Source organism: Momordica charantia (assembly GCF_013281855.1).
Source record: "Momordica charantia cultivar OHB3-1 chromosome 2 unlocalized genomic scaffold, Mcharantia_2.0 BLBB01000002.1, whole genome shotgun sequence".
Lineage (NCBI taxonomy): Eukaryota > Viridiplantae > Streptophyta > Magnoliopsida > Cucurbitales > Cucurbitaceae > Momordica > Momordica charantia.
Genome location: NW_028275160.1, coordinates 3393801 through 3411011, shown reverse-complemented (window position 1 = coordinate 3411011; position 17211 = coordinate 3393801). Strand labels below are relative to the sequence as shown.

The 17211-nt window shown below is 35.0% G+C and overlaps 2 protein-coding genes across 2 annotated transcripts; one reads left to right on the top strand and one right to left on the bottom strand.

The window, feature by feature from the left end:
• Positions 1–963: 963 nt before the first annotated feature.
• Positions 964–1704, bottom strand: LOC111011176 (F-box protein SNE-like). The gene has a single exon (XM_022284849.2). The coding sequence runs from the start codon at positions 1702–1704 to the stop codon at positions 1249–1251; it is 456 nt and encodes a 151-aa protein (XP_022140541.1). The 3' UTR covers positions 964–1248.
• Positions 1705–13177: 11473 nt separating this feature from the next.
• Positions 13178–16942, top strand: SAP (Transducin/WD40 repeat-like superfamily protein). Its single transcript, XM_088121122.1, has 2 exons — positions 13178–13403; positions 15618–16942. The coding sequence occupies exons 1-2, from the start codon at positions 13188–13190 to the stop codon at positions 16761–16763; spliced, it is 1362 nt and encodes a 453-aa protein (XP_087977248.1). The 5' UTR covers positions 13178–13187; the 3' UTR covers positions 16764–16942.
• The last annotated feature ends 269 nt before the right edge of the window (positions 16943–17211 follow it).

Below are 17211 nucleotides of genomic sequence, written 5' to 3'. Positions count from 1 at the left end.
ACTGGTGATGGGGTACCAGAAAATGCCATTCTTTTGCAGACCCCAAAAGCCATATTTTTCACAAAAGAGAAAGCTTTAAGGGTACATCACAGGGACAAATTTCATAATTAAAAAAAATGTCTATACATTGATGGGTCAACATTACCCATTAAAAACCTTTCAAAGGCATGTTCAAAAATCTATCCTTTTTTTTTCAGCTCAATACGAATGAAGCGGTAATTGACATCTGTTTCTTTTTATATCTCAATTATTGTACTGAGAAAAAGAGATAAATTTAAAAATAATTGCTTAGCGGGCCTTGTTGAGCCCAATGATCCAATATTGTCTTGTCCTAATCACTTTTTATAGCCCACAGGCAAACAAACAAAAACATTTCATTCTTTCCCTTTTCCTATAAACTCTCCACCCCATGTTGCAATATACAATTTCAATATTAAACCCCATATTCAAAATTTATGTTAAAAGATTATTTTGATTTCTAAATATTTTAAATATTCATTTTAGTGTTTGAATTATTAAATATTTTAATTCTGAAACTTTCTTGTTTTTGGTATTTACTATATCATTTTATCACATTAATAACATACTATAATAAAATACATGCTCATGTTAACTTACCACATTAACAACTGTACTTAATCAATTTGTTAAAAACAAACTAAAATATAGCTTTTAAAATTTAGCGACCAAGGTTTAAACTGAACTTTTACTATTACGTCTATTCTTTGACTGAAATTTAAGAGAATTAATTAAAATTTATAGGAAATAAAATATAATTAAAATCCACAATGAATAATTTGTCATGTTAGATTGCAAGGGCTATTTTTCAACACCAATACATTGGATAAACTTTAATCAAATGCTTGACTATAATCTACCTTTAGAAGTACAATCCAACCTAAATTCATTTACTATTTTTTTTAATTAAAGCATGAGTGGTGTAAATAAGGACTTTAAAACTGCTTATCCAAATCCCTCGTTATAACTTATAACACTAATTTAATCAAAAGAATTACAAGAAATAACGAATAAAAAAAACACAAGATTAATCAAAACGAAGAAAATAATAATTCTGTTTTTTATTTATTTAATAAAATCGTTGTATAATTGGAATAATAATCATACCAGGCTAATCTTAATCCTTTGACTAAAATCACCTCGCTGACGCTGGAGCTTGTTTTTATGATTGATCACAAAATCAGACGGTGGAGGAAGTATGAAAAAAAGGACGGTGGAGATGAAATGAAATCAGACGTTGACGGTGTTGCAGAGGAACATGAGGGACAATGCGGACGCATCGCCGCCGATTCTGCCGCTCCCTGTGAGGCGCTCGTAGTAATCCACGCAGAACAGAGACAGCGAAAGTTGGACCTCGTCCTGAGTCCAAACTCGCCTCACCAGGTCCGAGTACCCGAGTCGACTCAGCACCGGCCGTATGCTCACCATGTACAGCCGCTTGTACCCTCCCAGGGCGGCGACCACGGACTTCACCGACGAAGGAAGCGGCGATCTCACGTGCCGGAAGCAGAGGTGTTCCCACAGCGATTCGCTTCGAGCGATGGTGCACCAGAGGTGGCAGACGCACGCCGCCACGCCAATCGACGGTCCATCCAGCCGCTTCAGGATTTCTATCAGAATGTCGAGATGGTCATTGATTAAGAACTTCCGCCTCTTCTCATTCCGCTCAGGTATGCGATTATGCATTCTTTTGTTTCAGCTCTAGAAATAGTTAGGAATTGCTAGGTAAAAGTAAAACCCTATGATTCTCTGATATGTATATATATATCGAATTGACGCTGGAGATAGATTGAGAGAGAGAGGGAAAGATTTGATGAAAATTCATTAACAAGGAGAAAAAGTCTAAGATAGAACTTGTCTTGCTGTGCGTCTCGAAGTCCGCGTGTTTGTGAAAATGTCTGTGAGAAAGGATTTAGGGAAGAGGTAGAGGGTATCGAGGGGGGAGGAGATGGGGCCAAAGAAGAACCTCCAAACCAAAAAATACTCAAACCAATGCCAATGAATGCGATGCTGTTGCTGTTTAACTTTCTCTTTCCTTGGTTTCTCTTTTTTCAAAAATTGTTTTGGGGCTTTGCATAAACTCAAGCTGTAGTTGAATTTAGTTTGTGCATATTCCAAGACTTTAGGCATGTGTCCGTTGTGATTTGGGAACAACTCTTCAAAAAGAGTGACCTTTTAAATAGTAATCAAATGTGCATGGATATGTTACTATCTTAACTCTATTTTTATTCTATCCCTATCTTTTCTTAACTTGATTGTGTGCCGTGTGGTGTGGCCCATGTCTAAACATTATTGTTCATTGGACTTTAACTATGAACTCCAATTTTCAATATAGTGCCCGTATCAAATTATGCATTATAAGATGTTTATGATGTCATGACAGATAATATGTTCAATGCATCTTGATTATGATTGCATTTAGCTTTTAAATTATAGAAAATAAAAGGGATGTCTGGAAAGTGTTTTTGAGAACAATTGCAAATGATAGAAAGTATTTCTTAAAAAAAAAAAATTGAGAGACAATTTGAATTATAGTGCATCTCAGACTGTTTTCCAAATTTTCAAAAAAGAAAAGTACTGTTTTTTTCAAGATTCAATATACACTAATTTGATTTTATCTTAAAAAGTATTTAAAATTTTCGAAAGTGCTTTGAAATATATATATTTTTTCCTGTAAAATATGTATTTTTAGAAACATCAGTAAAAAAAATATTTTAACAATTTCTACCTAAGTAATACTGTTTTGTCTGTGGAATTTCAATTTATGACACGTTATTTTATTTTGTTTGTGGAATGCAATGTCTTGACCAATTGAGCTATGCTTATATCTGGCATACTTTTTTTTTTCAGGACGTTATTAACTATATCTTAATTGTCACATCATTTACTATCTCTCTCTAAATCACATTGCTCAACCTCCATTTATTTCTGATCACAATCTCACATCAATTACTCTCTTTCCATCTCAAGAACATAGGGATCCTGATATGTTTTCTTTTTTTCCCCTAATTTCTGGTTTTCTGGAGTCACTGTTTTATCGATGCAGAATGATTTTCACACGCAGAAATAGACAGATCGGAGACACACACCCAGGGGGAAGGGGGGAGGGGATTTGTAGACTATGAAAAACGTGTTGACAATCATGTTAATCAGATCATAGAGGTATAGTTTGCATTATCTTTGATTATGAGATATCTATAGGCTAGTACTAAAGTTGTATGCTTGAATTAAGATTATTATTCTTATAATTATTAATTTTGTTGGATCGTTTCATTTCTATTAGAAAACATACAGTTTTTTCATATGGGGTTCATATGATATGGTACAGTGATATATATACTCATCATACTGAGGAAATGGATGCTGGAAAACTAAAAACAAAATAGACAGAACTTTATGCACTTGGGGGAAAAAGGTGAACCGGAAAACGTTAAATGCATTAAAAAAATGTTTGAAAATAAGAAGTGTTGTTGTTTGTGATCAGGAGGAAAAGTCAAGAGGGAAACAAGCATCATAGGTTTCCTCAGCAAATAATAAATAAATAACGTAAATATGTGTGAGAAGACCATTGAAAATTATGGACAGGGCAGTGCCCATTTGATTGTCTGATGGGGTTGGCACAGAAAGGAAACCCCCAAGTCCTTTGAGACAGAAAGCATATAATAAAACATCATTATATTGGGTGTTAGAATTGACATTTAGATTTATAAAAAGACCCTTTAGGTTGGGTTGTGGGGGAAGGAGGTGGGAGATTCTCTTAGGACCCCCCCTCCTCCTCTACTGCCCCCACCTCTATATTATATTCTTTTAGGGTTTCTGAAGAAGTTGTTTTGTTTCATGTTGGACTTGTCTGTTGGACACATCTGAGAAAGCACTGTTCCCAAGTCTTGCTGAGAAGAACTTAATAATTGCAACACTACAACAAGAAACCCCTAAAGGTCAAAAACCAACACGAATTCTTACATTTTTCTTTTTCTCATTTCCTTATCCCTCCCTGTGTTAAAAGACTGCCTTTCGTACTTACCTTCTTGTTGTAGAGTTCTTGTCATTTGTAATTTTTTCCTGTTTTTACAGCTTAATATCGAACCCCCATCCCCAATTTTTATAAATTTTCATGCATACATTTGAATTCTAAGACTGTTATGCCCATACCATATAAGCTTAATATTTTTACAATTACAAAGAAAGTCACAGTTTCCATTTTGTTGAAAATCTTCATTTTTTTTGCTTGCCCTTTTGCCTTTTGGAGTTTCATGAATCTAGAACAAAAATTTCTTCCAAGGTATTTGTATTGTCTTTTGTTGATTTACACAAGATTTTGTAAACTCCGCGTCTGTTTACATCTATACCTTTGAAATTATTGTAGGCCTATGACTAAAATAGAAAAATGGTAAATAGTACTACATTCGTTTCATATCTTTGTTTTACCCTCCATGGTCCCAGAAATGCTTTGGTATTGATCTTTCCATGTCAAATATATGCACGTGATTTCGTTTTGTATGTAGATATTTGTTTTTGTACGATTCTAAATTTAAATACATTTATTTGCTAACAGTAATGTAGATCTTGGATCCTTTCTAATTTATCTTGAAAACATAGGTCTTCTCTTAACCATGGTCAAAGCCTACTGTATCTTAGCCAACAATTGGAAAGAAAAGAGAGTGATTTTTACTCTACTAGAAACTTTGAGAAAAGTAGAGGGGGGGTAATCAATTAGAAATGAGAAATAAAATAATGAATTTGATAATTGGATGGTAAACAAACCAAAGAAAGATGATTAATGGGTTAACTAAAATAATAATATAAGAAGAAGTTTCTTGGTGCCCAAACACATAGAGATAAGTACTTGGGAACAACATGAACAAAACGAAAAAGCAAGTACAGAAAAGGTAAACAGAAGACGACTTGAAAAACAAACAACCAAATAACAATCAATCCTTGTAAAATCAAATGGTAATCTTATAATGACATCTTCCAATCCCCTCCCCCTCTAACTGCTTCTCCTAGCTTCAACCAGAATTTCTCTTCTTCTGTGAAACAAAATTAATTATTGATTTATCACAAACATGTATTGTTGGAACTTGTCTATGGATCTTTGTCTCTGTGAACCTGCAGTAGTGGGTATTTGGTGGAGTGAGTTAGATTCAATCTTAAAGCTTTTTATTTTTATTTTTATTTTTATTTTATCCATGAAATTATAAACTCGAATGAGTGATGCAGCTAATATATTTCGTTAGTATATATTTTTTTTCCTCTTTTTTAGAGATTTGTGGCTGTGTGAGAGATATGAGTGTTCTATGGTTGGACAAGACTATTTTTTATGGGTGCTTCATTTATTTATTTATTTATTATTATTATTGTGTTTATTTTGGTTGGATTTGAAATTTTGGTGTTCGATTTTAGGGGAGTTTTCTTGGCTGATTTATTTAAGGGGTGAATTTTGGTTTTCGTGACTATATTTGGGTAGCTGACTTTGGGTGATTTGATGATTGATTTTTAAGCAATATTTTTAACTGGATTTGATTTAACGAAGTTAATTTGTAATATTTAAAAAGAAATATGGTGTATTGGAAAATGCAATTTAAATAATTGTTTTACTTAAATAGTACTATTGATAAAAAATGCTCAATAGTGGATTACTTTGTTGTTTCATTGTGATATTTCAAATGTACTTAGAGTGCTTTCTTTTAGTACGACAGGTGGGGTAGAAGATCAAACCGATAACCTCTTGATTGAAGATATATGTATTTGAAAAAAAAAGTAAAAAAAATTTGTAGTATTGTACAAAAAATACTTAAAGTTTTTTTTTTTTTAAACCAAAAATGTTCATTAGGAAATTGGGAGTGATTTGTCTAAGTGCTTATAATCAAAATAATTTTGCTAAAATAACTCATTTTAAAAATCTCCAAAGTCCAAACACATCTTAAAAATATCTTAAAGATGAAATTTAATAAATGACTTATATTGATTACTGTCGTTAGTTTGAACGTACTTACCGATTTCACCGTATCAGCTTTGTAGTAATCATAATGCTAATAATAATGATTTACCAAAATGCACTTTTATTTTAAAGTGTGTTTAAATTGTAGTCAAAGAATAATAAACAAATTTTTTTTTGAAAGGTATTAAACAATAATTATTTGTGCTAGTAAACGATATTAAATTTCGATTATAAAAGGGAGGAATTTTGATGAAATAAAATTTATCAACCAGCACATGATGTTTCAAGGGTTTCTGACACTACGGCTATGGAAAGAGCTCAAAGCATCCATGGGCTCTGGACAAGTGATCGACTTAAATTGGGCCGAATCAATGATATTGGGCCACTGTCAAGGCCCAGAACTTGAGATCTTATATAATATATAAAATAAATGGAGGACGAAAATTTTTAAAATAAAATAGTGGAGGAAAACTGAAATATGATTTTTTTTCCCGTGCACATATAAAAATTCATTTAAATTCAAATGTGATAGTTTAGTCTCCACCTCACCATTGTTGAACTAATAAAAAAAAAGAGAAAATTGGTGATGTTAATTTATTAGATACAAAACCGAAAACTTCAATATCTGTTAAAAACTAAGGACTAAATATATACAATTTTGAAATTCAAATATCTGTTTCTTTTGTAACACATTAAATAGATCTATCTCTATTAGAGTTAGGGAACAAACTTATAATTATTATTAAAAAGAAAAGAAATATGTGTTTTATTTATTTATTTATTATTGTTATTATTATTTTAGTTTGACAAATATAAGGCGAGGATCAATCATTCAACTCTAAGAACCATAATATAATGTGTCCTAACCATTGATTAGGCTATGCTTGAGTTGGCCAAAAAAAAAACTTAAAATTTAGAACTCTTTAGAGATGAAATATAACTTTTGGATAAATTACAAATTTGGTTGCTAAAATTTGAGTATTATGTCCAATAAATTTATAGTTTTAAAATGCTTTCTATATATATGTTAGTTGAGTAGAGGGGGAGGAATTTGAACTTATAACCAAAAGAAGTAAATAATGTTACAAGTTTTAGTTAAATTATGTTAGTGTTGGCCTTTAATCTTTCCATGTTACAACTACTAAACACTTAAATTTTAAACAATATTTAACAAGTTCTTACTCAACGTTCCCTAGATAAAAAAAACAAAGGTTTCAAATTTTTTCCAAGAAATACACGGAAGTTAATAGTGGACCGTCTACTATCGAGACAACCATGGAAATGTTTCATTTATCAATTCTAGAAGCACTGCTCATGGATTCCCAAACCAAACAAATTTGGGGAGCTAGGAGTCATTACCCAGGTCAATACCATTGATTTGAATTGTATATATATTCCCAATAAAAAAAATCGTAGATTCGAATCTCGATCCCAGTAACAAAAAAAATTTGTATTTAGCCATTTATAACACAACCTAACCGAAGGGAGGGAGAGAGAGAGGCTATAAACATTAAATGGTTGGGGGAGGGGACCGTTGAGAGTAGTACCTCACCAGACCAACAGGAAGTCCCAAGTTGTACTTTCACTCTTTAAAAATTAAACATATCTTTTATTATTATTATTATTATTATTCTTATTAATATTAATGAAAACAACAGCAAGAACAAGAGATTTTATTTATTTTTTATTTTTTATTTATAAAGAAAGGGAAAAAAATGTTGCAGTTATATTCTTCCATCCATCCAGAATCGTTGATTAGACATGAGCATGTCCTGCTTCTAGTCAAAAAGGACGGCTGTCTTTTCCTGGCCCCATCTCCTCTTTCTCACGCGCTCTACTTTCGCGTCTATCTCACGCGCTTTTCTTTTCCTTCATCCCTTAATACTGTACATGGGGGTTAGAGGTTTAAATCTCCGCTAATAATTACATATCAAATATCATTAGTATAAGTTATACTAATGTTAGTCGCGCGCTTTTTACTTTTTTCTCATTTGTTTACTTAAATTGAGCTATACATCTGAATGTTGTTTACCAACCACGCGAACACCAAAATATACGATGACATAAGTGCTAGAAAAAATGAAGTTAAGAAGGTGAAGAATCTAATAGTTGATAATAACAAGATAAAAGTAGCAATTTGGAGATCTTGTTAGTCCTTTTAACTACAATGTTCTGTTTATGTTGTTGTCATTGTGTTCGTTGATTGAACTTCATTTATATTTGTTTGTGGAGTCACTACAAAATCACACCCTATATTACATTTTCACTTGGGAAATTCCATTTTATAAACTGTTATTTTGATTTTCAATATTAACTTACATACATAATTGAAAAGTTAAATCAACATGCATTTTACCCTTTTTTTTTCATAGTTATTTTATAATATAAAATAGTAACAGCAACCCAATTTAACTAATGGTCTTCTTAGCTAAGGATATAAATTGAGTTACTTAAAGAAAATTTAGCGGATAAAGTTACTAGTTTAAGGTTTTAATGGATTTAACTTGCAAAAATTCATTTCATCAAAAAAAAAAACAAAAAACAAAAAACTTGCAAAAATTCATGATTTTAGCTAAAAAAAAATTATTAGTTTAAGTTCCTAATTAGTTCAATTTACAAAGTTAAGGATAGTGATTATTTCCCAAAAATAAAAAGTTTAAACTTTTGTTTCATTTTTTTTTTGAAAATAAGTTACCGTAGTTTAAATTTTTCGTTAAAAAGTTTTCAACGAAAATCTTTTTGTTTGTGAATTTTGGTATGTTGAAATCTAACGTTGAGAAAAACTGGCGGCAAGGATGACCATTGAGGCGGACGGCGGCGGCGGAACACGAAAATGGGGGAGAGAAATGGAAGAGGAAGAAACGTTGAATGAGCAGGAAGAGAAAGAGGGGTTGCGAAAATGAGGGGTTGGGCGACGAACACCCAAAACGGCATCGTTTGACATATGCGACGAAAATACGTCGCATATGTCAACACGCGGCAAAGCGGGCATTGCCAAAATGCGTTTTGACGCCCGCTTCAATTTTGTGACGAAAGTTCTTTTCGTCGCTTTTCGAACGACGAAACGTTGTTTTCGTCGCGTTACGTATCCAACGACGGAAATAAATACGATAAATACGTTTTGTTGTTATCAATATTTGTCTGAAGTGTGTGTGATTCAAACGTAATCCAAATTTTATCCCATGTAAAAGTTAAAATAAACAATATACATAAATTAATAAGTTCAGTTTTTGTAATAAAAAGAAAAAAGAAAGAAAATTTGTATTTTATTTTTTATTTTTTTGGTGAGGATGAGTTGGTATTTAGCAGTAGAAATTGCCATTCTGCAGCTACTAGTTGATGACAAACCCAAATGATTGCTGCAAAAATTCTAAGGTTATGATTATAAATTCCTTCCCTTTTTAGCCAATATCAAATCACCCCATTTTCTCCACTCTATAAATGTATATTTTTCACAATCATAACTATATATATACACACACACACACACAATACTAAAATAATTTCTTTTTGCTTTTTTTTTCCCCTCACCTTTTAAAATAAAAAAAAAATCAGTGTAAAGTACTTAGAAAACTATATATTTTCTTAATTCTCATATAAAAATTGATCTTCTTTCTTCTTTCATTTCTTCTTTCTTTTTTTTTAAAATTACAATTTAGTGAATAATACCCCTTAAATTACAATTGTTATTCACAACAGCATGTAAAACAAAAGTTTTCAAGTAAAACATATGATTGTTATTCACAACAGCATTCAAATAAACCCTAATCTTTCATCATTTGAGTTCTAATATGATGATTGAACTTATTTAACCATTACAATACTATAATTAAGATGGTAGGATGACATTTTTTCTCTTGAAAATAAAACAATAATTTAGAGTTCCAAAACGTGATTAAGCGCTTTGGATTGAATTAATGGTCATGTAGGGAAATGGACTACCTACTTAGAATTTAAAATCTCATAAGCTTTCTTGACAACCAAATATTGTAAGATTAAACATTTGTCAATGATATTAAACAAGATGCACGTAAGTAGTTGATCCGAACATTCTTGGAGTTCAAATAGTAAAATATCATTGCAACTTTTCATAAACAGTAGATTTGAATTTGCTTCCTTTGCTAACGTAACATTATATACACACAAAAAACGGTCTCTGAAAGCATATTGGGCAACGTTTCTATTTAAACAAGGAGAAATTGTGACATTGATTAACCTTTGTATTCTCGATTTAAATGTCGAAATTTCAAATCATCAATATCCGTATCAGTCACCCGCCATTCCATGCTGAACTAGACTAAAAAAGAAAAGAATTTGAGAAGTGGGAGAATGGAAAAAAGGTGAAAAAGATTGGGAAGACATAATAAAAGAAGAAAGTTGGAAATAAATGCAGTATGCAGATGCAGAAGCATATTGGAAAGTGAAATTTGGAGTAAATGCAGAGAGTTCTTGGGGATGCCCATTAGAACATATTCTACTACTACACTGCAATCTATATAGAATAGGGGAGGGGCAGTTTTTGGCAATACTAATGTCAATTAAATTGACAAATTAACTTCACTTCTCTCCATTTTCTAATTTTAATTAAACCCACTCTTCTAACACATACAGGTGGCACCATTCTGTTCAAATCTTCTAATTACTTTTTTGAAAAAATTTTCACTTGAGAGCTGTATTGCAAATATTGTCAGATTCCCCAAAACAAATAAATAAAAAATAAAAAAGGAGTTAATTAATTTAATTCATCTAACCAGTCAGGTGTGCCCTAATTCCTCACAGAGTTGACCAGTAGAGGGTACTACCAAGGCAGCCATGGTTTAGTCCTATTAGCCTTAGCTTAGCTGCATTTTAAAGTACTGATTTTGACATCTCAATCTAACCCTTCTCTCCTTCTTTCTTTCTTTTTTTTTTTTCAAATATATAAATATTATTTGAAATTTAGTCAGCTTCGTGATGGACGTAGTTTGAATTTCAAAATGATCGACATCTCTAAACTTTTAAATTTATGTTTAATACGTCTTTAAATTTTAAGTAGGATCCTAATAAGTTAAAGACATTAAAATGTGTATAATGTATTGTTAGTTAAATTTTAATTAATGTCACTAAATTTTGAAAGTTCAAAACTTGTCCAATATAATATTGAAAGTTCATAAAATCGCTTTTTAGAATTCAATAATCTCTTGAAATTTAATTTTGTGGGAGTTCAAATAAATTTTTAGGAAAAAAAAAATTAGCTTAAGACTTTAAAGTAATATGACACTAGGGAGATGCACTCTCTTTTGTTGTTGAAATTGGTAAACTTTTAAGAGATTTATTCAATGATTAATATGATGCATGCATTGAGTTGGTATGACTTAGAGTCTTAGATTTACATTGATTTGCTAGGGTTTGTTCTCATGTGTTAATTTGCTAGGGTTTGATTTCGTTAAAAACTAAAATAATAAAAAAGTCTGCTGCTTCTGCTTGAAATTAGTACACGTGAATGGATAGAACACTTGTTCAAGTCAAATTTTAAACTTTATGAGATTTGGTGATAAAAAGTACTTATTTTGGAAGGATTTAGAAATCCAAGTATACGTCATATTTTTTATTACAATAGGTTGATGTCGAGGCTTCGAATTCAAAGAGACTTTTCAAGAGAGATATATACCTTAATCAGTTTGATTTATATACAAACTAGTCAAATTATAAGACAGTTGATTGCATTACAATATACTCTCAAACGATCGTGTCTCTTTTAGGTTCACAAATTTTGGCCAGATCCCATTTTTGGACAGAATGCTCGTTTGAGTTTGTTAAGTTCTTATACTATATTAATATTCTTGGGGTTACATCTCAAAACAAATTGGCAATGAGAAGAGTAATCTATGTCTATTATGAACCTTTGTAAGGTTCATTTTATTTTCAATGTGGAATCCTTAACATGTCCCTTGAAGATCGTGACTATTTTGACTAATCAATTTTGGCCGGATTCCATTTTTTGACAAGATGCTTATTTAAGTTTTTTGGGCTAATATCATATCAATGTTCATGGAGTTTCATCTCAAAACCAATTGGCAATGGGATGAGTAGTCTACTTATATTATGAACCCTTGTTAGACATGTTAAGGATCCCATATTTAAAAGATAGGGGACATAACAAGATTTTTAATATAAGTGGGTTACTTCTCTCGTATTCAATTGGTTTTGAAACGGAACCCCAATCAACATTGATATGGTATTAGAACCCAAAAGCTCAAACAAGCATCCAATTAAAAAATAAGATATAGTCAATATTGAGAGACATCATCTAAAAGGAGCACGTTAAAGATCCCGCCAAGGAACCTAACATGAGTTTATAATAGACATTGACTACTCCTCTCAATCCTAATTGATTTTGAGATGGAACTCGTGAATAATAATCCATACACCTCGTTTCAAAAGGATAATCCCAATTGTTTTTTGGTAAAACAAAAGAGATGTGATTTAACCATTGAGTTGGATAAGATGAAATGAAACAAAGAGAAAAGATTGTATTAAAGTAATTGTCAATTGGGTAAAAGAAGAAAAGATAAAAAGGGGTGTGGTTGTGTAGCATAGCATAGCACAGGCATTAATAGGAGGAGAAAACATGTGACTTTTATTTTGGCCATCGTAGCTACCAACAATGGAAAACAAAAACAAAATTGCAGTCATTATGAAACGGCAATTTGAGGATAGGATCTGAAGAGAAGATCAGATCAGAAACAAGATACAATAATAAATGAAATTCAACCCTTCAAAATCAATCAGATTTTAATACAGATTGTAGCATGTCCATGTAGTAGACCACTCTGTTCTTTTGTTCTTTTCTTTATTTATTTCTTTTTTCCCACCAAGAAAAAAACTGACAACAAAAATATGAAAGCAATAGCCCAGAGGAAAATACGCATACAAGACCACCTGAAAAAACTTGGGTAATTTGCAAAACACAACAGTCTCTCCCTCCTCCGCCGTCTTTGCAGTCCCCAAATCAGCAAACTCAGAAAAATCAAAACTTTCGTTTCTTTTCTCCCTTTTTAATAAAAATAAATAACCCCCACATCAAAATTCAAACCAATTTACAAAAAGAAAAAGAAAAAGAGAAGAGAGAGAGTCGGAGTTGATATATATCCAAGAATCCCCAACACCCTTTTTGGGACCCCCAGTTGGTGTCTTTATCCACACCTTTTTGTCCTTCTTCTTCCTCTCTCCCTCTCTTCCATTCCATATGTCTTCCTCCGCCCCCTCCTCCTCCAGAGGCGGCGGCCGACGGCGGAGGGGCGCCAGCGATTTCGAAGGCCCTTCTTCTTCCCGCCGCCGTGGAGGCCCCAATGAGGTCTGGCCCGAGCCCTTTGTGGAAGCCCTCGCCACCCAAGTCGCCATTGACGCTTCTCGCACTCTCGGTCGCCTCCACGCCGCTACTGCTCTTTTCAACGTTTTCCAGGTGACCCTCTCTCTCACGTGACCCCTCCCCCCTCCACCATTTATAAAAATCAAAGCTTTTTTAGTAAAATTTCATATAGATTATAACTTTTCTTATTTTGAAGTATTTTAAGCTAATGGGTGTGTTTTAATGGGAAATCAAATCACTACTGCCATGGAGAGGAAGAGGAAGTATGGATATATTTTTATATATATTTAAGTCATTGAGTATATGTATGTGTTTTTTGCCTGTTTTGTTATGTTCTTGTAAGTGCAAGTCCTTTTCAATGTGGGGGTTTGGTTTCTTTTTGTTTTTGTTTTGGGGGAGCAATTTTGGTTTTGGCCTATTTATTATTCTGCTTTAGAATTGTCTATTTTTGGGGCCCTTTGCATATCTCATGGAAAAGGGCTCTTTTGGCGTAGAATTTGCCTTTTATAACCTTTATTGGCATGGATCTCTTTTCTGCACTATAAAATCCTCTCTACTTTTTTGACTGAAAAATTTAAAAAAAAAACTCTTTTTTTCTCCCTTTTTCTTTCTTATCTGGCTCGGCATCACCAAAATCTATTCAAATGCCCTTTTCTGGGGTTTCCAACACTAGATTGCAAATAATCACTTTGATGGATGCCCACTTTCAAACATTACCATGAATTTCTAATCCTAAATAGTTCCTGGCCAACGATAAATGATAGTAGTAATTATAAAAAATAAGAAAAAAAAGAAAATTTCCGGGATGCCCTTTTGTTGGTCACATGATGTTTTCTTCCTTCTTCCCACGAAACATTTCACACATTTTTGCGTTACAAAAAACATACCATGCCATGCCATGCAAGCCATATTACACCAATAAATGTGGGAAAGGATCAAAAATTTAAATAAAACAAAAGGCAATAATGTGTTCACTTGGATTTTTGCGGTGCAAAATGAGTATAAAAACACAACTATTTCATTAAAGTGGCATCTGATGTACCGAGGAGGAAAAATTTCAGAGGGAGTGGATAGGGTATAGAATAGGCAGGCGGGTCAAAGGCAGAGAGAGAAATAGAGCCTGGAAAAAGAAAAACATAGAAGAAAATAAAAAGAAAACAGAAGAGAAAGATAAAAAGAAGAAAGATTCTGTGCTTTTAACGAGAAGGGGCTATGTCTACACCTTTCTTGGAAATGAAAATTGGGGGAGAAGAGAGATACGTGGGGAACCACGCTTTTGAATGAATATACCATGTTTTTTCTTTTTTAAATATTCACTCTTTAAACTTCACTTGTTTCTTCTTACAAAACCTAGTAGAGACTCCATGAAAACCAGAGAAGAACAACATGGACCACACGCGACACAAGAGACTAGAGAGAGAGAGAGAGAGAGAGAGAGAGAGAGAGAGAGAGAGAGAGAGAGAGGAAGGGTTTTATTTTTGGTTTGGAGGGTACGTTTTTTTAGGTTGTTTTTTGTTTGTTCCTGCTGACTGACAAACAGACATCTCCTTCCCCAACAGTTGTTTGAAAAAGAAAAAGAAACAGAAGAGAAGGGGGTAGCATTTTTGCCCATGTTCATCTGGTGAAAAAAAGTGCACATCTTTGACCCTCCTCTGTCGCTACATATCTATAGTATGTACAATATGTGAAAGAGAAATTAAAAAAGATGTGTACTTTTTGTGTACCCTCGTTTTTTCATATCCATTCATCAATGACAAAACTAAACATGTCGCAGTCGGGACAACAGGGAGGGAAAAAAGGGTGTTGTTACACTTATTTGTAATACAACATTGAAATTTGGTTCTTGTTTTAGAGGATTTTGTGGTGTGTTTTGTTTTGTGTCCCAATTTGTTGCATCTTTTTGGGTCTTGGCGTATGGAATGCCACTCTCTCTCTGTTTGTATCTCTTCTGTTTAGTCTCTTCCATCTGATCAGAGCACCATTTTTTTCAAAAAAAATTTGTTTAGAGAGAGAAGAAAAATTTTGGATTTAATCCCAATCCAATGATCCAATGATCCAATCAAATCCTGCCACTGAACCGAAGCCTGCTCGTGATTCATGTGGGGCCTCTCATTTTCTTTCCTTCACATGCTTTTGGATATGTTCCCTTCTGAGTATTTAATAATAAAAATTTCATCTTTTTCCTTTTTTCCCCCTTGTCATCGTACTTCTCCATGATTGACTGACTGCTTGCGTGGCGCTTTGACTTTCTGAGGGTTTTGGGAAATAGTATTTAATTTGTGGGTCCTGTTTTTTTGTTGGTTGAAGGTGTGCTCCACGTGGCGCGCGGTGTCTCGCTCTGAGCTTCTGTGGCATCGTTTGACCGCTCGGATATGGGGTCGGAGCTTCCGGCTGTTGGACACGTGGCGAGATGAATACGTCTACTGGCACACTACGGCCAGCAACTTCCGTCACCGCAGATCTCTCCACACGATCCTCCAGTTCGACCAGTCCGACGTGGACGAACCCGACGGCCTCATGTGCCGCTGCCTCGCTCTGTCGTTGAACCACCTGGCCTGCGGATTCGCCGACGGCACCGTCCGCCTCTTCGACCTCGCCACGCGTCTCCATGTCGGCACGTTTCGGCCCCACCACCGGGACCGGCTCGGGCAATTCTCACGCGCCGTCTCTGGCATTGTGATCACGGCGGACGCACGTCTCATCTTCGCCTCCCTGGACGGCGACATCCACATTGGAAACATCAACAATGCAGTGGGCCCGGGCAGCCTGGTGGCGACGCGGCGGGTGCATTTGGGGGACGTGGTGAACGACGGGGTGCTGGTGGACTTCGCCGGGTGCGAGCGGTGGTGGGTGGGGCTCTACGCGGGGGTACCGGGGCGGGCATTCCACATATGGGACGGGAACACGGAGGAGCTGGTGTTCGTCGGGGGTTCGCTGACGGACACGGAGTCAGTAACCGGGTGGCACATGCTGGCGGAGTTGACAGAGCAAGTCGGGCGGGTGCGAGTGTCGAGCCGGGAGTCGGCGGTGGCATGCACGAGCCTGCAGCTGATGGTGTTGGACCTGAGAAATCAGGAAGTGGTGGTGAGCGAGGAGGAGAACGGGGTGGTACGGATAGTGACGGCGGTGGACGTGAGCAACGAGAGTTACATAGTGGTGGAGCGGCGGGGGGTGGCGGTGGTGCGGCGGGTGGAGACGATGGAGGAGGTGTGCAGATTCACGGTGGCCGGAGCGTCGCAGAGAGGGGCGCCGGTGGTGGGGTGCATGAACACGGGCTACGCCGTTATCAGCACCGGCGGCATCATTAAGGTGTGGGAAATAGAGCGTGGAGGGTTGCTGTACCGATTCGGAGAGAGGATCGGAGCGGCCAATGCGATTGTCGCCGATGACAGATATGTCGCCGCCTCTGCCTTCGACACCACATTACATTTGTGGGATTTTAGTGCACAGTGAAACCACACCACTGGACAACAATAGGATTTAGGAAAACAACACCAACAACCACCAACAGATGGGGACTTTAGGGGGGCAGATATTATTATTCATTGTTTTGAACAACGCATGTTTTTCATTCCAACGCCAATTATTGTTAACCCACTTCCTATTTGTTCGAATCCCATGCCTATTATTTACTTGTCTTCTCGTTCTGTATGCTCATCCTCCACAATTTTGTTTGCAGGTATTATTTGGGCAAATATTGTGTTACCAGACACATGATGCTATTGATGATTTAAGATTGTTGTAAAAGTGATGTTGGACAGACCCACTAAGTATTTTGATAAATTGACTAGTCATTTTGGCATAATGCATATCACAATAATGAAATAAAACCGGCTCCATTGATGATGCAGATTGGAAAGGTGAAGGTTTTTAGATGCTCAGTAGCCTCACAAACAACTCC